Raw genomic sequence first — 24,211 nt, forward strand, 5'->3', positions numbered from 1 at the left:
ACAATAAGATGCCATCTCACATCAGTTAAAATGGCTGTTTTAAAAAAGACAAAAAATAACAGATGCTGGTGAGGCTGCAGAGGAAAGGGAACGCTTATATACTGTTGGACTTATGTACCATTGGTGGGAATGTAAATAAGTTCATCCACTGTGGAAAGCAGTTTGGAAAATTTTCAAAAAACTTAATACAGAGTTACAATTCAACCCAGCAATCCCATTATTGGGTATGCATCCAAAGAAAAATAAATTCTTCTACCAAAATGCTGAGTGTGGTGGCTCATGCTTGTAATCTCAGCACTTTGGGAGGCTGAGGTGGGAGGATCACTTGAGCCCAGGAATTCAAGATTAACATGATCAACATAGTGAGATTCCATCTCTACGAAAAATTAAAAAAAAATCAGCTGGGCATGGTGGCACACCCTTGTAGTCCCAGCTGCTCGGGAGGCTCAGGTGGGAGAAAGGCTTGAACCCAGGAGTTTGAGGTTGCAGTGAGCTGTGATTGTGCCACTGCGCTCAGCCTGGTCAGCAGATTGAGACTCTGTCTCAAAACAAAACAAAAGGAAAACAAAAACAAACAAACAAACAGACAAAAAAACCGCCCAGCCTGTAATAGTTCATTCTCACACTGCTATAAAGGACTGCCTCAGAGTGGGTAATTTGTAAAGAAAAAAAGGTTTAATGGACTCACAGTTCCATGTGGCTGGGGAGGTCTCACAATCATGGCAGAAGGCAAAGGAGAAGCAAAGTCATGTTCTTACATGCTGTCAGGCAAGAGAGCGTGTGCAGGGGAACTCCCATGTATAAAACCATCAGATCTTATGAGACTTATTCACTACCATCAAAATTGTATCAGATCTCATGAGACTTATTCACTACCATGAGAACCATGGGAGAAACAGCCCCCACGATTCAGTTATCTCCACCTGGCCTCACCATTGACACTTGGGGATTATTACAATTCAAGATGAGATGTTGGTGGAGACACAGCCAAACCATATCACCTTCCCAAAACCTAAAAAGACACATGCACTCGCATGTTCATCACAGTACTATTCATCATAGCAAAAAAGTGAAATCAACCTAGGTGCCCATCAGTGGTGGACTAGATAAAGAAAATGTGGTACACATACAACATGGAATACTATACAATTGTAAAAAAATAATGAAATCATGTGTTTTGCAGCAACATGAATGAAGCTGGAGGCCATAATCCCAAGCAAATTAATGCAGAATCAGAAAACCAAACTCCACATATTCTTAATTGTAAGTGGGAGCTAAACCTTAGGTACTCATGGACATAAAGATGGCAGCAGTGGACACCAGGGACTAGTTAGAAGGGAATGGGACGGAGGGAGGAAAGAGCTGAAAAACTAAGTATTGGATAGTATGTGTGACCGGATCATTTGTACCTCAAACCTCAGCATCATGTAGTATATCCATGTAACAAACTTGCACATGTACCCCTGAATCTGAAACAAAGTTGAAATTATATTAAAAAGGTATATCACAGTTCCATTTATTTATTTATTTATTTATTTATTTATTTATTTTTTGAGACGGAGTTTCGCTCTTGTTACTCAGGCTGGAGTGCAATGGCGCGATCTCCGCTCAGGGCAACCTCCGCCTCCTGGGTTCAGGCAATTCTCCTGCCTCAGCCTCCTGAGTAGCTGGGATTACAGGCATGCACCACCATGCCCAGCTAATTTTTTGTATTTTTAGTAGAGACGGGGTTTCACCATGTTGACCAGGATGGTCTCCATCTCTTGACCTTGTGATCCACCCGCCTCGGCCTCCCAAAGTGCTGGGATTACAGGCTTGAGCCACCGCACCCGGCCCACAGTTCCTTTTAGATAAAAATAACAAAAATAATGAATACTTTACACTTTGTAAGTATAATAGTATGTATGACTCACTAAGGGACAGACATTGCTTTTAGTCCTTAAAGTTGCTAATACATTTAATTCTCAATAAGTGTTATGAGATTGGTACTGTTATTATCCTCTAATTTATATGTGAGGAAACAGAGGTCAAAGGGGTTAATCTATCGGTTTATTGTCACGTGACTGCTAAGTAACAAAGGTCGGCTTTGAATCCAGCATTTTGTTCAAAAGTCCAAATTATTGTCTAGCACATCATGCTGCTTCCAAATAGCTATCTCAATAATTCAAACAAGAGATAATGGTAGATCAGACAGAGGCAATAGGGTCTGTATCTATATGTGTATCTCCATCTGGATAGGCAGATTTTGAGAACGGAGGCAACAGAATTTTCTTATGTTTGTCTGTGGGGAATGTAGAGAGTAAAGGGAATCAAAGATACTACAAGAATTTTGGCTGAGCAATTAGAAGAATGAAAATGCGAAATATTGGGAGGGAATGTTGGCATATTGTTTTGGATATGTTTTGAGATGCCACTTATGTATACAAAAGAAAATGTTTAGTAGTCAGTTGGTCACATGAGATGGGAGTTCAGGTGACAAATCTGGAAAAGTGAATTTAGGAACTAGCAGCATATATATGATGTCTGAACTGTAAGAGGGATGTGGATCACCCGAGGAAGTAAGAGTAAGCATGGATACAGAAAAGAAGAGATCAAAGACTGATCCCTGGGGCATGCCAACATGCAGAGTTTGGGTGGAAGCAGAGGTAGCAAAGGAGATAGAGAAGCAGCAACACTGAGATAAGAGGAAAGCCAGGAAAGTGTGGGGCAGGGAAAGCCAAGTGAAGAAAGATATAAAAAAGGAGACTCCTCAGTTATGTCACACAGTTGGTAGAGTAAGACGAGGGCTGAGAACTTACCATTGGATCTAGCCCCATGGAGATCACTGGTAACCTGACAAGAATAGTGTAACTGCAGGGGAACGAAGGTAAAAGCCTTCTTGGAGAGGGTTTATGAGAGAAGGAGAGGCAATAAATGGAAGACAATGAGTGGAGACAATGCTTCTGGAGTTTTGCTGTCAGGTGAACTAGAGAAGTATGTCAATAGCGGCTGGGAAATTGGAACCCAAAAGTTTTTCAAGATGAAAAAACACAGCATATTTTATGTTGAATTTGTAGAAAGAAAAATGATGAAATGGGAGGGAGAGAAGAGAATTTCTGCAGCAATACATCTGAGCTGGTGAGAGGAGATGGGATCTAGTGAACAAAAGGAAGGACTGGTTTTAGATGAGGAGATGGGAACTAGTGTACAAAAGGAAGGACTGGCTTTAGATGAGGAGATGGGATCTAGTGAACAAAAGGAAGGACTGGCTTTAGATGAGGAGATGGGATCTAGTGAACAAAAGGAAGGACTGGCTTTAGATAGCTCATCTGTAGTAGTAGCTGAAAGGCAGAGCGTAAGTGTGGTAGGTGGGTAGATGTGTTGGAAGGAGTCTATGGAAACTATCTTCTAATTGCTTCATTTTCTCAGTGAAGTAGGAAGAAAAGTCATTAGCTGAGGATAGGAGAGGAGGTGTTGGAAGTTTGAGGAGGTTTAAGAGAGTATAAGACTAGGGACATATAGTGTAATTGCCAGGAAAAATTAAGGGCTCACTTGAGGTTCCTGTTCATGAATTTAAAGAGACACCAGTCAGCACAGCTATTTGATTTCTGCAGTTGTGTTCATCTATATGGGTACAGGCATGGATGAGGTGGAGAGTTAATTTAGCTAGCATGATAGATTTGACCTACTGAAAACAACACATTAAGAGAGGGAGTTATGGGGTTATATGAGAGAGATTACAATAACTGAATGATTGGAATTTAATCTGGGTAAGGAAGGAAGACTAAGGATGATAAGGGACATGGAAAGCTTCTATAAATGGATGGGAATCCCAGTGATGTTGAAGGATAGGAGTCAAGCTACTGAAGAAATTTAGCTGGAAAGACAGGAGATGGTGGTCAGAAAGTGGCGTGCATTGATTGGAGCTAATGGAAGGATTGTGATACTTAGTAGTGAACACCAGCAAGGAAGAGGGTAGTTGAATAGGCTGGAGACATGAGCTTCAAGAGTGGGTGTCTTAGAAAGAACTTAGAATTATCTAGAAGTCACAAATGAGAGCAAGGAAGATACTCAGCGTAACTCCTTGAGAAGACTGCAGAGGAGGCAGTGTCCTCAGGGGAGAGAGAAGAAACAAGCTCTCTGCCTCTGGATTCTCTCTCTGCTTCTCGTCATCCTGCTCGGCCTTAGAGGCTGAGTTCTATACACAGGATAACTGGGCTCCCCTGCTCTGTAATTTCTGGTTGTATTTGGCCAATGTGAAACCTTGGCTCGAGATTGAAGGGTGAGGAAAGAAAGATATTTAGATATTTATCCTCAAATCCTTCCTTGCTAGGCTGCATTTGTTAGAGGCTGAGTTCCTCTCCTAAAGGTCATAGCTTCTGGTCAGGCAGTGCTTCATCATCCTCTGTTGGTTTCTGTTAATCTGCCCACACCCTGATATAGTTTGGATGTTTGTCCCCTCCAAATCTCATGTTAAAATGTGATCCCCAGTGTTCGAGGTGGGGCCTGGCAGAAGGTGCTTGGGTCAGCAGGGATCCCTCATGAATGGCTTGGTGCCCTCTCCATGGTGATGAGAGAGTTCTTGCTCTATTAGTTCATGTGCGAACCAGTTGTTTAAAAGAGCCTGGCAGCTCTCTCTTGCTCTTTCTCTCACCATGTAACAAGCCTGCTCCCCCTTTGCCTTCTGCCGTGAGTGAAAGCTTCCTGAGGCCCCATCACAAACTGAGCAGATGCTGGTACCATGCTTGTATAGCCTGAAGAATTCTGTGCCAAATACATTTCTTTTTTTCAGAAGTCACTCAGTCTCAAATATTCCTTTATAGCAACACAAAATGTACTAAAACACACCCTTTTAATATAATTGGCATAAAATCCTTTTCATTTACTCTTTTGTACTATGCCTTTTGTTTCCTGCTAGGATCTGACCCAACATGGTGATCAGTGAAAAACCTAATGACTTTCACGTCGCCAAGTCTGGTGGGCAGCAAGCAGGCCAAGAAATCTGCTTCCAAGGAGATTCAGATTCCAAGGAGCCATATTTCTCAATGTCCTTGTATATATGACCAAGGAGAATAAAGAAATAGGAAGATTTGCTTAGGGAACAGCCAAGAGCCATGAAGAACGTTGGACTGAGGAGCTCTTTTCTGGGAGCATAATGGAGACAGTCAAGGAATGTGTTCCATCTCAAAGGTAGAGGGGCCTCATGATGTCTGGCCAGTGGAATGCCAGAATTTATATGATCAGTAAATGCGGTGTTGCTCCCATTCTTATCCTTTAGAATGAGCATGTTTGTTGTGATTATACTGTCCCGTTTTGCCATTACATATTGAATATTCAGGGAAAGATGACTTCTTAATTTATTTGTTTCTCAGGTCACAAGAACCAATGTCCAAGTGTGTGTGTGTGTGTGTGTGTGTGTGTGTGTGTGTGAGAGAGAGAGAGAGAGAGAGAGAGAGAAACTGTGCATCATCCAAGACATTGACCTTGAACTTGATGCCATGATCAAATGATACTTTGAGGTTTTATACCTTGTGGACAAGGTGAGTGTACTTTACATGGAGGAAGGAGAGTGAGCTGAATATTTAGTGGTCAGCAGGGTGACAGTCATTGGTATGACTCACCAAATAAATATTTCTGGCTTTCCTCCTGAGCTTATGATGAAACTGCACTTTTGTGCCCATTCAAGTTAAATGAGATCATGTCACTTGCTTTGGCCAATGAGATGTGATGTGTACTTCTGGGTAGAAGCTTTAAGAGAGCCGGTGCATGATTTGCCGTGTGCACATTTGTTCCCTCTTCCATAGTGACCAGCAACGTTCCAGATAGAGGCAGCTCCATCGCCTTTGGCTCCAGAGTGAGGCATAACATAGAGGAGAATCCACAGTGAGCAGGATGAACATGTAGCAGGAGTAGGAAATAAACCTTTCTGGTTTTAATTTACTGAGATTTGGGTGTTCTGTGACAGCCTGACTTAGCCTTTCCTGTTGTACTGTAGTGAAGATAATTCCATACTGCGTACAGTGTGTGTGTGGAAGCCACTGGCATGTCAGAGTGAATAGTTTGGGGTTCAACGAGAGTAGTGTTTGTTTTATTTGTTTTGAGACAGGGTCCCTCTGTGTTGCCCAGGCTGAAGTGCTATGGCACAATCACATCTCACTACAGCCTCGACAGCCTGGGCCCAAGCAATCTTCCTGCCTCAGCCTCTCAAGTAGCTGGGACTGCAGGTGCATGCCACCATGATGAGCTAATTTTTTAAAAAATTTAATAGACATGGGGTTTCACCATGTTGGTCAGGTTGGTCTCCAACTCCTGAGCTCAGATGATCCACCTGCTTTGGCCTCCCACAATGCTGGAATTACAGGTGTGAGCCACCACACCTGGCCAGCTAATTTTTAAATTTTTTGTAAAGACAAGTTTTTGCTGTGTTGCTCAGGCTAGTCTTGAACTCCTGGGCTCAAGTGGTTTTCCCATCTCAGCCTCTCAGAACGCTGGAATTATACGTGTGAGCCACTGTGCCTGGCCAAGAGTAGCGTTCTTGAGGAAAGAGAGATGGTGGAACACTTTAGTGTCATGTAGAGGAGGGCAGATTGCATTCTACAGATAGAGGGGAGGGGCAGTAGAGTCCTGGAGAGACTTGATGACTATGTGTGGGCGCTGCGAACTGGAGAAAAGGAGGCTTGTCAGAAGGCTGTTGCAAGCGTCTACCAGGACCCAAACTAGGTGGTGGTTCTGGAAGTAGAAAAGAAGCAAGGGCTGTGGAACAGTGTGGAGGTCAAATTGACACCATTTGATATTCAACTGGAGGTGGGTGGTGGGGGACAGTGAGGAATCCAAGATGATTCAGGTAATCTGGGGAGCTTAGGGGCCTTAGCTTGGCTCTGGGCTCTGTGATGGTCTTAGCAGTTTCAGCAAATGGCCTGATGTCTTGTCCAGGGGTTGAGAACAGAGGGATGATGGCTTATTTGGCTGCTAATGCCACAGAGGTCATGTCTTCCCCTTCTCATCCTCTCCTTCAGTAGGAGGAGGGTAGATGGGACAGAATACACCTATTGGCACTTTTTTCCCCATTGTTTTCTCCTCTCAAGTGTTGTGAAGGCTGATAAAGAGCACAAAGGTGGGACTCTTGCTACAAAAGAGAAGGACCTTTGTCAACTTTCAGTTGTTCCATATAGTTTTGGGTGTAGGAGAGATAGGAGAAGAGGATGAATCATCAAACCAATGGAACTTTGTGAATTTTCACAGAACATTTCAAAGGCATTTATGCAATTTAAACACAGTACTGAAGAAGCCAAGACTCTGTAAAAAAAAAACAAAAAAACAAAAAAAACCCAACAAATCTGTAAATGGAACCAGGCTAACAAACTGGGCAATTCACAGAACGGCAAATCCTCGCAAAAAGCACTCAGTTCATCTGTTAAAGGGTGGGGCGCGTCTTCAGATTTTTGAGCCTTACTGAAATCAAGTTGTGTGAAAGATGCTGAGTCATTGGTACTCTGATTCCACCTTAGCTCTCTCCCAGCCCCTTGGGCGCACGATTGCTTCCATTGTTTCGTTATCCTGCAAGCCACAGCTGTTCATCTTGCTTTTTTCTGGATTCCTTTACATCCTCCCACCCCCGAACTTTTTTGAATAAGAGTGAATGAGTTTCTTTTCATGCCCTGCCTCCAACGGAACATGCCCCGATTGAAACAGATGCTCTCTGTGGCAGTCACAGAGAACGTACACACCTGGATCAGTTGCATTGTTGATAGCAGGACATCTCAACTGAGAGCTGCAGACAAGCGGTATTAGCATCTTCTGGGAATACGTTAGAAATACACATTTTCAGGCTTCCAGAGACCTCAGGAATCCAAAGCTCTGGAAGCGGGACTCAGCAATCTGTTTTTAACAAGCACTTCATGTAACTCGGAAGCATACTAACATTTGCCGCCCCCTGCTCTAAGGAAGCTTCCTAGACATCATCCACCCTCACTGGTGTGGAAGGCTTGGAGGTGTTCTTTTTTCCCCCACTGTGAATTATGCTCTTTCATTTATTTTTCTTTTAAATTTTTTTTTTGCTTTTTTATTTCCATAGGCTTTTGGGGAACAGGTGGTATTTGGTTACATGAGTAAGTACTTTAGTGGTTATTTGTGAGAGTTTGATACACCCATCACCCACGCAGTATACACTACGCCTAATTTGGAGATGTTCTTCTGCGGAGCCTCAAATAAGGGGAGAAGTCATGAGATGTGGGCACTGTGGTCTGGAGCTGACCACCCACCTTGCCCTCCTCTGCTTTTCACTTTCTTTCCTTTTCATTTCTTTTTTTTTTTTTTGAGACAGGGTCTCATTCTGTCACCCAGGCTGGAGTACACTGGTGCAATCTCAGCTCACTGCAGCCTTGATCTCCCTAGGCTTAGGTGGGGATTCTCCTATCTCAGCCTTTCAAGCAGCTGAGACTATAGGTGCTCACAACCATGCCTAGCTACTTTTTGTATTTTTTTGTAGAAATGGCATTTCACCATGTTTCCTAGGCTGGTCTCGAACTCCTGCCTTCAAGTGATTGGCCTGCCTCGGCCTCCCAGGTGCTAGGATTACAGGCATGAACCACCACCCCAACCTGCTTCTTCATCTTTGAGATTAGGCAGTTGGACTAGTCAGCAATTTCAGTTCTCATGCAAAGTACTATGAGAAGCTTATTAACTATTTCTAATATTTCAGAAACTTCTTAGAAAAGATCTATTTCCCCCCAGTATGCTGCAGAGGCTGACTAACATATTATGTTTGCTGTTTTGGGGCCCAAATAAGCTACTGGACTGTGAGCTTCTTGTGGTCATTCATGTTCATGTTTCCAGGGCTTATTCTGATCCAATGAATAATTCAGGTAAGGTTTTCCAAACTAAATTATATAAAACCAGTATGAAGAGACAGCTCATTTCTTGCTAATCGGAAGCTCATGTGTATCGCATCAAGCATGGATGTCATCTATTGCAGTGTTAGATTCCCACAAATATTAAAGGATATTCAAAATAGAGACGCGGTGGCCTGCACCCTAAACTTGGCTTATTAGAGCTCCTGTGGACCATGGCTCACTGTACTTATTCATAAATCTGTGTGGTTTCAATTATTTATGATTTTCTGCTAAAACTGGATGTGGTTCCTTTGGTCCTGTAATATCCATCTGGGTCACTGGCAGGACCCTGCTGTGTCCATGTGTGCCGTGTGTTTATTGGCAGTACAAAATTCGGCAGTACGGCAGGGAATCACATCTTAACAGACGGCCTGGGCTCGGGGAGACATTCTGTGGCCACAGGGGAGAACTTGAGATGATGCCAGGAACCTTCAGTGTTTTGAAAAGGGCTCTCTTCCTCAGAGTTATCAGTCTGAATCTTTGGTATCTTGTTCAGTCCTGTATGTTTTTAAGGGGAACAGATTGAATACCTCTCCCACTGTGTTGGCCCATCAGAAGGCAAAAGAAGAGAGAGGCAGCCTGCTGCTCCCAAAGGGAAATGACTCAGCAAGGCATTGGTTTCCTTCAAACCCTCATTATTATCTCTTTTTATGAGATTGTCTTATTCAGTGGCCGCCCTTTTAAAATCTGTACTCCAGGGTCAGACACACGAGGTGGCAAGAGAACAGACCAAACCTTTATTAGTTCACAGAACTCCAATTCTTTATTAATCACAGCTTGCTCACAATGACATACAGGAAAATAGCACTAATGAAGAGTAAATATGCAGGCAGCAACCTTCAGGAGTTGGGAGTTGGGGAGAAATGACTTCAAAACTGCGATAGGTACTTATGGTGCGTTATCTGGTGATTCTTAGTTGGCACAAATGCCCTGCCTAGCCCCCTTAACTGCGTCAGCTTCACAGATGGAGTGTTTTGTTGTTGTTGTTAATAGGCAGGATTGCCTCACACTGGGGAAGAAAGACCAGCTTGAGTGAAAGTCCGCAGTGTTTTTGATTTTGTTTGTATGTGTGTTTTAATGCAACAACCAGCTCACAGTTTCCAAGTGGAAAAATATTCAGTAGCATCATGTACTTGTACTATAGGTAAGAGCTTAAAATGAACATCATCAATCATGGCATCCACAAATAAGCCACCTGACACATTAATTAATTCATTCCATCAAAAGAACTTAAACTAGAGAATTAAGCCCACTTTATGAAGAGCGATTTCACGGCTGCTTGAACCATTCGAATTTGGATTTGTGTTCAGTGCTTTAAAAGGTTCAGCTTTTTGCTTCTACCCAGATTGGTCTCAGATCTGCCTTCTCATCCATCCCTTTCTAAAGCCAAAGCACATTTGTAGCACATAATCCAGGAGAAGAAGAAGTAAATGCAATGACTGGTGGTATTTCTTAGCCTGGTTTTGTAGTTTCTTTTAGGCAGTAAGTAGATTATGAGCAAACAAATGTGAAGGTTCATGTGGAGTCATAATACCTGTGATCTAGGTATGGTCTTAGTCAAGCTCAGAGATAGCAAAGCCTTGTAGGTCATTAGGCAATGGTGGGTTTCTAGCACCATAGACTGTCTACTGACCTCATTTTTCTTTTGGAATGGAGTTAGACATGGGGAGCTTCAAAAAGAACAGACCTAGCAAATTCATTTGAGTGGAAAGACACAACATCAAAAGCCTGTTACAGGACATGTAAGATTATGAAATAACTTGCATAATGCAATACTTGTATTTTTTAACAAAAATGTAAGTATTTACAAAATAAGATCCAAGGTATTTTTTAAACATCAAGCAAAACATTCTGCAAAGAGACCGCATTGATTTTTTTAAATTTTTGATTCTTTTTTTTTTTTTTTATAATGAGTTCTTTTTAAACCATGTCATACATTCCCCATCCTGATATCGCATGATCCATTATAATATAGGCAGGGGGATTTACTATTGGTGGGGCGTGCCAGACCCTCCCTTGCTTCAGCCAGACAGTTCAACCTGGAGTTCCTTGTTCCTGCGCACCTCCGCAGCATGCCTCTCCTGAAAAACACAAAAGGAAGAAGAAATGTCACAGGCCCTTGTTGTCTGGTCCTTTGTGTACCATGCGCTTGACTAGAAGTAACCCAGTTTGGTGTTTTCTACCTTTAGGAATTTTTCTCATTTCATCAGAGAGGAAATCATGGGCCCCAAGAAATGTCATGTTAGAAGAGACCTTACAAGACTTACCATGTTTTAAAAAATATGTTTTACACTGTTTTTGTTTAAAACTGTGACCAAAAGTTCATGTTATTAAGATAATTTTGAATATTAGGACTACAGTGTAACTCCAGAGAAAGGCAATAAAACATCACATTATTGTTTCTCTTTCATTTCTGACGATGTCGTTCCTTTTCACTAATATTTTAAGGACTTCGTAATCCTGATGGACACTTCAGGAGGGTTAGATCCAGGAAGAAGACTTTCTATATTGCTTCTTAAGCTCTTGACCTATTTGTCAAGGCCTTTTGTAACTGCAACCCAAGTGACTTTGCCAGTCATAACCCCCATCTTTTCCTACGAACACTTGATGTTTCAGTTTAATGGAATTGTCATATGCAGTTTTCAATGCTTCATAATCCTCGTCTTTCATCTCCACTGGTCAGGATTATAAACTTACTCTTTAAGCCCTGTGACTGTTGTCCTTTTCTTTACAAAGATTTTTATGAGACTGCAAAGGCTAATCTGCAAACCTATCTCACTTTCCATTTGAACACCTGCATACCTCTTTCCTTTTATTTGGCAGTTGTTTTATTCTAGCTTGTATTATGAGCCTCTATGTTCTTGTCTCCTCTGTTGCATTTGACTGTAAGCTCATTCAGGGCCTGGACTGTGTTTTCTCATTTTTCTTCGATTTGCAGGGCCTAGAGGAGTGCTTTGCAGACAGCATGTGATTGGTGGATGTTTATTTACATGAGAAACCAAGGTACTGGCCTTGGGTTGTGAACTGACTTTCCTGAAGAGAGAACTGATGGAGGAAATGTAGCCTCAGTATTTTTTATTACATGGCTATACATCAGATAGCCAGAATCGCATTGTTTTGTATATATCATAGGTACTAAATAGATGTTCATTGAACTGAAATTTTAAAGTGTGAATTATTATTAGTATTATTTATATTTCTATTTAGAATGTTGCTTATATGGCTTCTCTCCCTCCCCTGAAGCTCCAGAAATTATTTGAGGCTCTATAGATTCTTTTAGTTCCGTTGCTTATAGCCATTACTGGATAGTGAAAAAACAAAGAAACAAAAACAACAACAACAAAAAAACCAACAAAAAAAAAAAAAAAAAGAAAAGAAAGAAAAATTTCTTTTAGTTCAGGAGAAATAAACTTGACCAACTATAAAGTAAATTTTATCATTAAACTCTATTAATCTCCAGGAGTCTATGCTAATAGGATTCTTTATATTATAATACTGAATATTTATTAGGCACTTAATATGTACCAGGCCTGCATCAGCACAGCTTTTGCCCATATTAATTCTGGTAATCCTCACAATAATCCTACAGTGGACATTCTATTATTGTCCCCACTTTGCAGATGAAGAAGCTGAAACAAAGGAAGGCTGAGTAACTTGCCCACGTTCATGACACTAACAAGTGGGATTTAAACCGAGGGAACCTGGCTCTACAGCTCACCCTCTGAATCACTGCTATACAATTTCAGTGTTGAGTGAGGAGAACATATTATAGTTGTGTGGAAAAAATGTGTCTTTTCAAGTGTAGGTTCTGGAAGAAAAAAGGCTTAGACCACCCTACACTTTTTTCAAAGATACAGAGTTAGAGTAAGCAGGAAGTTGACTCTAGAGAAAGAGATTAAAAACAATTTTATTTAATTTATTTAAATTAGCTTTTGTGTATGTTCAAAAACCATGAAGGGAAGGAAAAAGGCATGCATAGAGAAATCAAATCCTGTTTGGAAATGTCACAGGGGAAATTAGCATGGATGCAGCTGATTCTTCTTTTCGTTCTGCTGTTATGAGGAAAAAGATGAAGCAAAATCTTTTTCTCATGCAGAAAGAAACTAATTAGTGAGAGCTGAGCTCTGGCAAAAATTGAGAAAAAGCCCAGACCATCACTATGCTAGGAAAAAAACCCCTCAAGTCTAAGGATTCACATAAACTCAAATTTATAACATAGCGGGAAACATTATAATTAGTATTATTAGGCTACTTTGGAGTACACTTCTTGGTGAACTCAAAATTAGTGTTAGCGAAATGGATTTTGCCATAGGAAAGAATAAATAGAATTTGTGAGCTTGAGATAATGTGGAAAAAGATAAAATGAATTATTGTGAGTTTCTAAATAAAAATTATTTGTTTTCAGGCATTTAGTCGCTCCATTATTTGAACACTTTACATTCACATGATCAAATATCTACTCATGAAATGTTATTGTGACTTTATATCAAACTGTGGAGGAACCAAAGGAAGTCCATGCAGGAAGCATATAATTTCCCGCACAGTCTGTTTTTCTTATCAGCTCTCTGTTTGCAATTATCAGACTGTGAGTCTAGAAGTTCCTAAGGCAGTTGAGATACTCAGAGAAGGTTCATCAGGAGACTACTCTTTGATAATATTTATTTCATTATTGAGCTCCTGGTATTTGCTAGGCACTGTCAGAGGCCCAAGCATATCTAAATTTACAATGTTTTCGGCAATTTACCCCCTTCTTCCCATCAACATAAAGGAAATGTAATACAGTGTTTTAGCATCGTATGCAACTATGCCTTTTATATGAAAAAATGTATGAAAGTTCATTTTAGGAAAAATTCTGGTTCTCTACTCCTTTCCTCTGATTTCATAGAAAGATTTCTCTTCTGGAAGGTAAGAAATATGGGGTATTTTCTTTCTTTACATTTTAATGTCCTTTTAATCTCACTAGGTTTCCAATATAAACAAGGCTTGGACTACTATGACCTGGGATGTCAATTCCATCTATAGAATTCTGTCATATGAGCCTAATTAAATTCAAGATGAAGTCAATATCATCAAAATTCCTTCTTTTTACTAATGACTATGGACTTGCAATATAAAAGAGGGGTTAGGGTGAGTTGTGTGAGCTAAGAAAGCACATGTTCATACATTGAGATGATAGTGATCAGGGGTGATGGGCAGCTAGTAAAAGGGTTTGGCGTCAAAGAGACTTGCATTCAAATCTAGTCTCTGTGGCCTACTTGTGATCCTGGCCAAATGACTTAACCTAAAGACCAGGTTCCTTAAATGTGAAATGGGGATAATCGCAGTATTTTCTTTTAGGGTTGTTGTTTGGATGAAATGTGATAGTACATCCAAAAATGCCTGGCTTATAGCAAACAATTGATAAAGGCTAGTTTTCTGTTTCCTATTTCATTATTCATTCATCAGACATGTTCAATAGCAAATGGTTGCACAGATGCTATTTGTGAATCAGAATGACAAGAAAACAAAAGATGAAAAGAATAGACGTAAATTGATAATAGTTGAAATTATAACTAAAGGGTTAAATATTATCAACATCAGGGAAATGCAAATTAAAACCACAATGAAATACCATCTTATTCCTGCAAGAATGGCCATAATTAAAAAGTCAAAAAACAGTAAGTGTTGGCATGGATGTGGCGAAAAGCAAACAGTTTTACACTGCTGATGAGAATGTAAATTAGTATGACCACTATGAAAAACATAAAGAACTAAAAGCAGAACTATTATTTGATCCAGCAATCCCTCTACTGGGTATCCACCCAAAGGAAAGAAGTCATTATATGAAAAAGACAGTGTCATGCCTGCTTATAGCAGCAGCACAACTTGAAATTGCAAAGATATGGAACCAAAAGTGTCCATTGACCAACAAGTGGGTAAATAAAATGTGGTATATATACACTGCGGAATACTACTCAGCCATAAGAAGGAATGAAATAGTGTCTCTTGCAGCAACTTGGGTGGAGCTGGAGGCCATTATTCTAAGTGAAGTAACTCAGGAATGGAGCACTAAATATCATATGTTCTCACTTATAAGTGGGAGTTAAGCTATGAGGATGCAAAGATATAAGAGTGATATAATGGACTTTGGAGACTTGCAGGGGAAGGTTGGGAGTGGGGGTGAGGGATAAAAGACTACACATTGGGTACAGTGTAAACTGCTTGGGTATCAGGTGCACTAAAGTCTCAGAAATCACCATTAAGAAACTTTTCCATGTAACCAAACACCACCTGTACCCTCAAAACTATTGATGTTTACAAAAGAGTTACATATTATCAAAATTACCTTTTAGGGAAGGAATCACAGAATCTTATTCTCTGAAAATATTTTTATCATTTTAAGTTACATCATATTATGTGCTGCTATTGCCACTAAAATAATGGCTATATTTTCATTTAATATTTTCTAGATATCAGAAGTGAAATGATAAATTATAGTGAAATGATTTATTTCCTAAGCACTGTACCGCATGGTTGGATAGGGTAAAGCAGTTGTCAGGTTTGTCTGGGTTACTTACTTCTCTCCTTTCTGAACAATACTGAAAGCTCCTTTGGTATTTGTTATCATGTTATGAACTCGGAAGTCTTGGCATTGACTAAGATGATACAGTAGAATTACAAAAGAAAGAAGATACAAAACAATCTGGATTAAGTGGGGAATTCAACAAGGTTCAGTAGATGTCCTATTCAGTGACTTGCCAAGTTGATCCTCTCTATTCCTTCCATTGTCCTGCTGTCTGATGGCTCCTAAATGCTGAGTTGTTTGAGAGGAAAAGGGTTTTCCCTAGTATTGCCACATACTTTCCCCCTCATCGGTTGTGTTATATGCTTGATTATAGCCAATGGTATTTCCACAACTGTTTAGCAATTTGCATTTGAAAATTTAACTATCTAATTTAATTAAATACTACATTAATGGAAAATTGTGAGGGTGGAGAGAACCTTTGGAAATACTTGAGAAAGTGAAATATTTAGTAGATATTGGGTGAATCAACTAAAAAGCTATGGAAAAGTTGAAAAAAGTCCATATCCAGGTTATTTTGCAGGTGTCTTTAGTCCCTACTCGATTTTAAAGAAATTAAAACTGTAAATCATAGCTAATGTGAATAGGTGTGAATAATGACAAGAAAAGAAATTCCCACAGAACCCCCATTAACCTATCAATTTTTTGAAAAGGTATTGGGCCCAACTACATCAAAGATTGGTCAATAAGTTTACATTTACATAGTTGACATTAAAGTTATATGTTTAGTGAATAGATGTATTGTTGTTAAAATGATTATGTCTGCTTTAACTGATTTTTCAAAACTGTCTCACTGCAATTCCTGATTGGGTCTAAAAGGGTCAAGTGGTGGATTTTCTGCTGGATGCTGTGTAGTGCATTAGGGGAGAAAGGGACACATCAGGGGAGAAACGAAGTGTGTCTTTTATCACTGTATGGCAAGAACAGGTGTTCCCCCCACTTTCCTTTCTCTCCTCTTCCTTTCTTCCTCTCTCCTCCCCTTCATTGTTTCTCTCTCTTTCTACTTCTCATACCACTCCAAGAATAAGAACATTTTGAACTTCACTAGTGTGTCAGTCATAATCCACAGACTCCTTGTTTGAGTCCTGGGTATGACATAAATAGATCAGCCTAATGCAGGTCTTTGTGGCAGAGGCATCCCTTCTCCCACATCCTTTTCCACATTTGATTCTTTTCTATATAATAGCCTGGAGTGTTAAGATGAGGTGCTATGAAAACAGGAAACTGAAATAAAAAGTAAGTGTAACGTTCTTTTTTGGAGGAAGAAAGAACACTTATGCAACAAAGACAAAAACTACTAAAATATAATTTATAATGACATAACAAAGTATACTTAAGCATACTTAAGTATGCTAAAGGTATAACCACCTTTAGCATAGTGGTTCTCAACAATGACTAAATATTAGAGCCTATTAGTGAGGCTTTAAAATAATACAAGGTTCTTGGCCCTATTCCAGACAATTAAATCAGAATCCCTTAAATAGCTGTCCAGTAGATTCTGAAATGCAGTCAGGGCTGCTTTTGCTTTAGGCTTTCAGTTTTAGTTAAAGGCTTTCAGATAACATGGCTGGGGCTCTGAGGGGTTTCTGGGAATTTATCAGTCAGTGACATTGAAGATACCATTATGAGCATCATGGTGAAAATATGCTTGAATGCTCAGTTCTCTTAATTGAAGGGAAGAGGGACTGAGGGCTGATTGGTAGGCAGATAGTGGAAAAGCTTGCAGAGTTGTATCATGTCTCTTGCCTAGTTGATAGGGGCAGTGAGGGCTGTCAAAAGGGTGGGTGCATGGTGTAGTGAATTTATTTTTACTGATATTATTCAGTGTCTTTGTATTTACTGTCTATATTGGACCATACTACATGTTGTCTTACTCTCTAATTGTTGGTGCTATATTATTTATTGCTGAATTTTGCATTGCCTGTATTGGAAATGACATGGTTGGTAAATACCTTTCATATTACATCCCCTTCTAGGTTCCTAAGCATATAGTAGGGACTCAATAGATATTCATTGAATGATTGACTCATTAATAGGTGTCATTTCAGTAATCATCATCTTTTTTTTCTCTTTTTGTTTTAGAGACAGGGTCTCACTCTGTTTCCCAGGTTGGAGTGCAGTGGCATGATATTAGCTCACTGTGGCCTCGAACTCCTTGGCCCAAGCAATCCTTCCACCTCAGCCTCCTGAGTAGCTAGGGCTACAGGCCTGTGCCACCAGTCCTGGCTAATTCTTAAATTTTTGTTTGAGACAAGGTCTCGTTCTGTTTCCCAGGCTGGTCTCGAACTCCTGGCTTCAAGCAATTCTCTTGCCTTGGCTTCTCAAAGTGCTGGGATTACAGGTGTGAGCCACCATGCCCAGCATAATCATCTTTTTATATGGTAGATTTCAGGACAGCTTATGTTGCCTTGGCAATTTCATGCCTTTCACCTTTACTGTTATTACTGACCCTCTTTTAAATTTCTAATTTTATAGGAGTAACTTCATTCAAACAAAAGGCTAAATATTGATTACAATATAAAACTTTGTCTTATTTTAGGAAAAAGCAAAGTAGTTTTAGTATACACAAACACATGCACAATATATAAACAATGTTGTACTAAATCTATGTGATATACATCACATCAAAGTAAATTTGGTATTTCCTCTTTATTGAGGAGATAAAAGATCTTGACTGACACTGCCAAACATCCTATTAGATTTGAAAAGCACCTCATTAGCTATGAAACACCAGAAAAAAATGTGGTCCTAGAAATTATCTGGGCTACATTATTTGACATGGGATAGAATGCTGACAGCTGAGATTTAAATCAGAATAGGCAGCAAACCACTAGCTCTCAAATCTGGCTGCATATTGGAATCATACAGAGACTTTTCAAAATATATGGATGCTGGGTCCCATCCTTGGAGATTCTGTGGGTTGATGCCAGGAATTTTAAGCACTCTTTAGGTTGATTATTTCCAGGAAAAGTGGTGTGCAGGTATGCATGTATGTATGTATGGGGGAAGTCACTACAGTTGGGTGGGAGTGGAAAGAGTGCAAAAAGGAGCTGAGCATGGCTGGGCTGGGTGAAGAGAAAAAAACACAGAGAAAAAAAATGGCCTATTAAAAGCTAGCACTTTTGGAAATACTAGATAAAATATGCAAATTTTATGAACTATTTTACAATTGAAATCAAGAAGGATAAGCCCTGGCCGGGCATGGTGGCTAACACCTGTAATCCCAACACTTTGGGAGGCCGAGGCACGTGGATCACTTGAGGTCAGGAGTTTGAGACCAGCTTGGCCAACATGGCAAAACCCTGTCTCTACTAAAAATACAAAAATTAGCTGGGCGTGGTGGTGTATGCCTGTAATTTCAGCTACTGGGGAGACTGAGGCATGAGAGTCACTTGAACCTAGGAGGCAGAGGCTGCAGTGAGCTGAGATTGCGCCACAGCACGCCAGCCTGAGCAACAGAGTGAGACTCTGTCTCAACAACAACAACAACAACAACAAAAAAGGAGGATATGCCCTGTGTTTGTGTATGTGTAATTTGAAAAATAAAAATGCTCTGGGACTGCCGATGATATAAATCTTGCATTGGAAGCTAAAGGCCTAATTGAGGATGTTGCAATAAGATCAGCATGTACCGTTGTTAGCAACTTCACTTAATTTTTTTAGGGTCTAGGATGTGAGATGCAGGTTGAGTCACAGTGATCTCAAAGAGAACACACGGTGTCCCTCTGCTGTCCATGTTATGAGCACTGGTCAAGCAGGAGCGTTCTTAGTCCTCTAGAGAAGTGCAAAATGGGGACAGATGGAGGAAGACTGACTGGTTCAATATCAGGGGAGTAAACTTTAGCAAATGGAACTTTGCTCTGAGTAAAACATGTATTCCTATACTGCCATCAATCACCTGCAAATTCTGTTGCCTCTTCCAAATCCTGACTTGACTCATTTGGGTGAAACGCAATGGCATTGTTCTGAGAGTATGAAAACACCATCTTATAAATACAAATTTAATCTGAACTTTCATGTTTTGGATAAGACATCAGGTGGCTATTCCAGCTCTTGCCCAGGTCAGCAGTACTCATCCGTGTTCCTCTGAGAGCCTCCATGTCTTACTGCTGCATCAGAGCCCACACACCCTTCCCCAGCAATGCTTTTAAAATTTCTCAAGAGCACAATTGAAAATCTCCATGCAATTATACCTTTAAAAGATTTCATGCCTGATTTTTTTTTTGTTTGTTTCTAGCTAGATAGTTGCAGTCAGAGATTAAGAATGAAAACAGAATCATCAGAACTTCAGGATAAGGTTGTCTGAGCCCTAGATGAGATGGGCCATCTCTAATAGAAGACATGACACTCTGAGAAATAGTCAGAAAACAGGAGGTTCATCTGACTAAACTCTCAGGGCTCTGATGACAGGCACAGTCCGTTTTACTCTGCATCTCCGATGTCTATCACACGAAGGCACTCACTGCTGGGGGGAAGGGTGACTGATTGCTCAGAAAAGGATTGAGGCATCTTCCTCAAACATTCTATTTTCAATACTTAATCCAGTTTCTGGAAATAGATACAGCTAGACTACTCACAGCTAAAGTGTATATTTTCAAAGGAAAGGGTTTTGAGGGGTTGGGTGGAGACAGCATAGAAAGTGCAAAAGTGAAAGACAGTGTTTTTCAGAGGACCTCCAGCGCAGTGCCTCCTGACTCATGGGAATGAGTATATGTTTAGGTTGTTGAGGAGAAGGGCATCGGGACACCAGAACTGGACAAAACATCCTCTATGAGCTAATCTTTGCTATGGTCCTATGTGATGTTAGTATACCCTAGTTTTCCATGTAGAGTTTCTGCATGGAAAGAATGGGTTTTCCAGTGTTCATAAATATCCTGGCAAATATATTTTCCTAATTTAATATTTTAATTAAATATATATTTAATGCCACATATTAATTAAATATTCAGTCAGTTATTTATATTTTATAGCAATATAATATATTAATATTAATATTTCCAATGTAACATTTTTCCAATAGATTGCCTCTTGAGGTTTGTATAGAAGTTACACATTTCAAAAGCATGAATCGGCCTCCCTGAATCCACTCACCATGGGAAAACTTGACAAAATTCCAGCTTTAGTGTTAGATTCCCATTCCTATACCATGTTGCACCTCCTGCTAAGTCAATGCTACACTATGAGACCCTGCCCATGGGAGATAGTTGTCCTCACACCTGCAGCAAATTTTGACTTAGTCTCTGGTGCTTAGGCATATGAGAGTTCACCCAGCTGTGTTGCATATGAATATATCCATCTTGCATATGAATATATCCATCTGCTCAGGATTCTGCTGCGATTACCTTTTCCTGCAGACGTTCAATAATAGCAGCTAGATTAGCCTCACGGTTTTCCTTAATTTGTTCCATTTTCAGGATCAGCTTTTCCTCCGCCATCTTGCTGAAGTTGTTGTTCTCCTCCAAAGCCTTCTGAAGGACTTCTCGCTCGTGTTCCCTCTTCTCTGCCAATTGTTTCAGCACCTGGGCCTCCTGAGACTGGGGAAGAAAAACATAGCCATCTTACAATTATCCAAACACAAACCTAGCGGAATAATGGCCCACCAATTGGAGGGAGCGTTCTTTTCAGATGAATAGTACTTCCAGCCTTGAGCACTATTGTCAAGTCTGTATTCATCTGCATGGCTTAGAGTTTTCTATAGAATGTGGCTAGTTGGGAAATGCGGTTAGCTGAATTTTCAGCTGTGAATATATTTCAGACTGTCTTAGAAGAAGCATTTAATCCTCATTGAGGAGGTAAAAATTTTTTTAAAAAGAAGTTTCTGCTAAACATCTATGCAACAGAAAATGCTATAATGACTTACTGGATGGCAATATTCCATTGAAGCCTGAGAAAAATGGTTGAGGATTGAGGCAAGTTCTGATCTTCTTCCTGATCTATTTTTTTAATCAATGGTAGGCTGGGCCCTGCAATGAGCTTTTCAGCTGTCATCAATCAAATCATCAAATTCACTTTCTCCTTTTATTTCACACGTCCTTCCCCACCACCCCATCCTCCGTACACCAAAGTCTCTTTGAAGATCTGAGAACAGTGCAAACTTAGTGTCCACTTGGCTACAGAAAGCAGAAAGTCCTTGTCTTGACCCTCTCTTGAAACCCTGTGGTTGCTCAGTGATTAGAGCCAGATGTACACCCTGCCCTGCACTTTGAACACTGTAATTTTCTTCCAGCATCAGGAGGTTGTATGGCTCTGAACAGTGGATAATCATTGGAGCATTTGACAACAATGCAGGTGTCTGGTATCTCCCTCCAGGGATTCTAATTTCAAGGTTCTTTGGTGAGGCCCAGTGATAAGCATCACCAGTGATTCAAATGTGGGTAGTCCAGTATACCTTTTGTAAGTCATACTGGCATGGGCTTTGATGTCAGGCCTGTGTTCAAGTCTTACCTCTGTTGTGACCCAGGATGTGTTATATAGTTTATTTCCACATTCATTTTATTCTCCTCATTATGCAGCTAAGAAAAATCCTACCCAATACTGACCTATCCAGGTTCAAGACTAAATTATTACACACTAATGGCTCCTGGATAATTCCTTAGGATCAGCTGAAACCCTGAGGCATTCCTTCACAAAAGTAATTATAAATGGGGACATCTAAACAATGATTGATTTAAAAATATTGCTAAGTGCCCAGTTAAAAACTGATTACAATTGAAAGCATTAGTGGGAAAACAGTTGATGGTAGTGGTTGCAGGCATTTACTGGAAGGGTCTTGATGTATAAACAATATGGGGCCTGGAGAAACAGGAAACTTGTCTTCAAATAAAATTCTACAGAAATGGTAAGGTCAGACAACCATACACATCTTTATTGATGTGTTTATTTTGATGTTGATCAGAAGTAGGTCTGTGGCTACTGGAGGTTAAGCAGAAAATCCTGGGAACCAGCCTTGCTTCTTGCTTTAACCCCATAATGGTTTCAGAACATTTTGTTATTTATTTGTTAATTTTTTTTAAACAGAGTCTTGTTCTGTCACCCAGGCAGGAGTACAGTGGCGTGATCTCTGCTCACTGCAACCTCCACCTCCTGGGTTCAAGCGATTCTCATGTCTCAGCCTCCCAAATAGCTGGGATTACAGGTAGGTGTGTGTCACCACACGCTGATAACTTGTATTTTTAGTAGAGACAAGGTTTCACCATGTCGAACTCCTGGCTCAAGTGATCCACCTGCCTCGGCCTCCCAAAGTGCTGGGATTATAGGTGTCAGCCACTGTGCCTGGCCGATTTCAGGGCATTTTTAGTGGACCAAATGTATTCTTACTTTGTATTAGTTTCAGGAAAACTAACACAAAAATGATAAGAAAATTATAACATAAACAGTTCAAACTCCAAAGGAGCCTTTCTGGAAGAAATATGAATCAAATATTTTCTAGCTGGTTCACTCTCCTGCCTCTAGGTGGGACTGTTGTTAAAGCAACCTACATAGATTTTGCTCATTTACTGTTATCAGGACTGCTGAATTGTTACAGGGAGAGAGATGTGTGTGTAAATATTTCTCTCTCTGGGAAAAGTCTTCATGAAATTAATTTTTTTTTGTATGTGGATAAGAATAGTACCTATCTCATATGGTTGTCAGGATCAAATGAAATACTGTTTGCAAGATATTTAATGCAGTGTCTAATATTAAGTAAGTCAGTACTGAATGAATGGTAGTCATTATCAAAAACAAAACAAACTTAAGACAGTTGTGACAAGGAGATGATGGCAACTGGACTTACTGGTACAACTCAAATGTAAAATTTTGGCAGTTTCATGTGTGTGAAGTATTTGTTTACACTTCTTTGATTACGGACAGTTAGTGGATTCGGGAATCCTGAGGGTTGATGAGAATCCAATTCCTAACTTCCTCATCCCCACCTCACACATGTCCACTGACTCGGGCTGTATGGATAAGAAATCTCACAGTGAAGTGGGCACCATAAAGAAATAAGAGGAGACAGCTTTGCACCTTCATTTCGGAAAATTCCATACATGTAACATTCAGTGCAGAAAGCCATCTAGAGGAAGAAGGCTGGGTTATCACAAAATAAGGGTGCAATGTGTCCAAGAATTAGGAATTGGAACCCTAGGTTTCTCTTGTAATGAACAGAAATCTGTGGGGCATTCTCCAGGAAACAAAGCCAAGCCAAAAAAAAAAAAAAAAAAAAAAAAAATCAAAATAAAGCAAAATAAAACTTCAACATCCTCTAAATGCAGTGCTTTAAAATCAGTTTTCTATCTTACCACACAGTTAGATAATACTCTTCTGAGCAACTCGTGCCCATCAGCCACAGCTGCTAAAGGCAGGTAGCAATGTAACATTGCTGCTCATTGGTTTAACAGTTCCTTCCTGCTCCTCCCCCCATAGATCAGTGTTTCCAACACTGCCCTAGATAGGATCCACCTGGATTTTTAATGGCCACTTTTTTCAAGTAGCCTTTCTGCAGAAATTTCTGTGGCACAGTGACACGAGCCCCAACCTGGTATTCGGAAGGCCTGGGTTTGCATCCTGCTTTGCTGAGCCTGGCGCCTTGAGATGGACTTCACGGCCGGGGGCCGTGTGCCCGCTGCTCTTCACACAGGGTCCGCTTACACAGAGTTACTGTGCAGTATTGTCAAGAGGCCACTGTTAACCGCCAAATGTTTCATTTTCAAATGCTCCAATTAACTTTGGCACTTTATTCAGTTGTGCTTTAACTTAATGTTTATATTTGCATTCTTAATTTGCCTTTGTGAAAGAACCA

General features: G+C 40.3%; 1 protein-coding gene across 1 annotated transcript in view; it reads right to left on the minus strand.

Annotated features, from left to right (window-relative positions):
- Positions 1-9,606: 9,606 nt before the first annotated feature.
- STMN2 (stathmin 2) overlaps positions 9,607-24,211 on the minus strand; it is a 29,319-nt gene continuing 14,714 nt past the window's right edge. Inside the window, exons 3-4 of the mRNA XM_032250711.1 lie at positions 20,775-20,966; positions 9,607-10,951 (exon numbers count right to left, since the gene is read on the minus strand). Coding sequence (XP_032106602.1) covers positions 10,892-10,951; positions 20,775-20,966 — 252 coding nt within the window. The 3' untranslated portion in view covers positions 9,607-10,891. The remainder of the gene's footprint in view (positions 10,952-20,774; positions 20,967-24,211) is intronic.

This window comes from Sapajus apella, unplaced genomic scaffold (genome assembly GCF_009761245.1).
Source record: "Sapajus apella isolate SASKATOON/1434 unplaced genomic scaffold, GSC_monkey_1.0 scaffold3, whole genome shotgun sequence".
Lineage (NCBI taxonomy): Eukaryota > Metazoa > Chordata > Mammalia > Primates > Cebidae > Sapajus > Sapajus apella.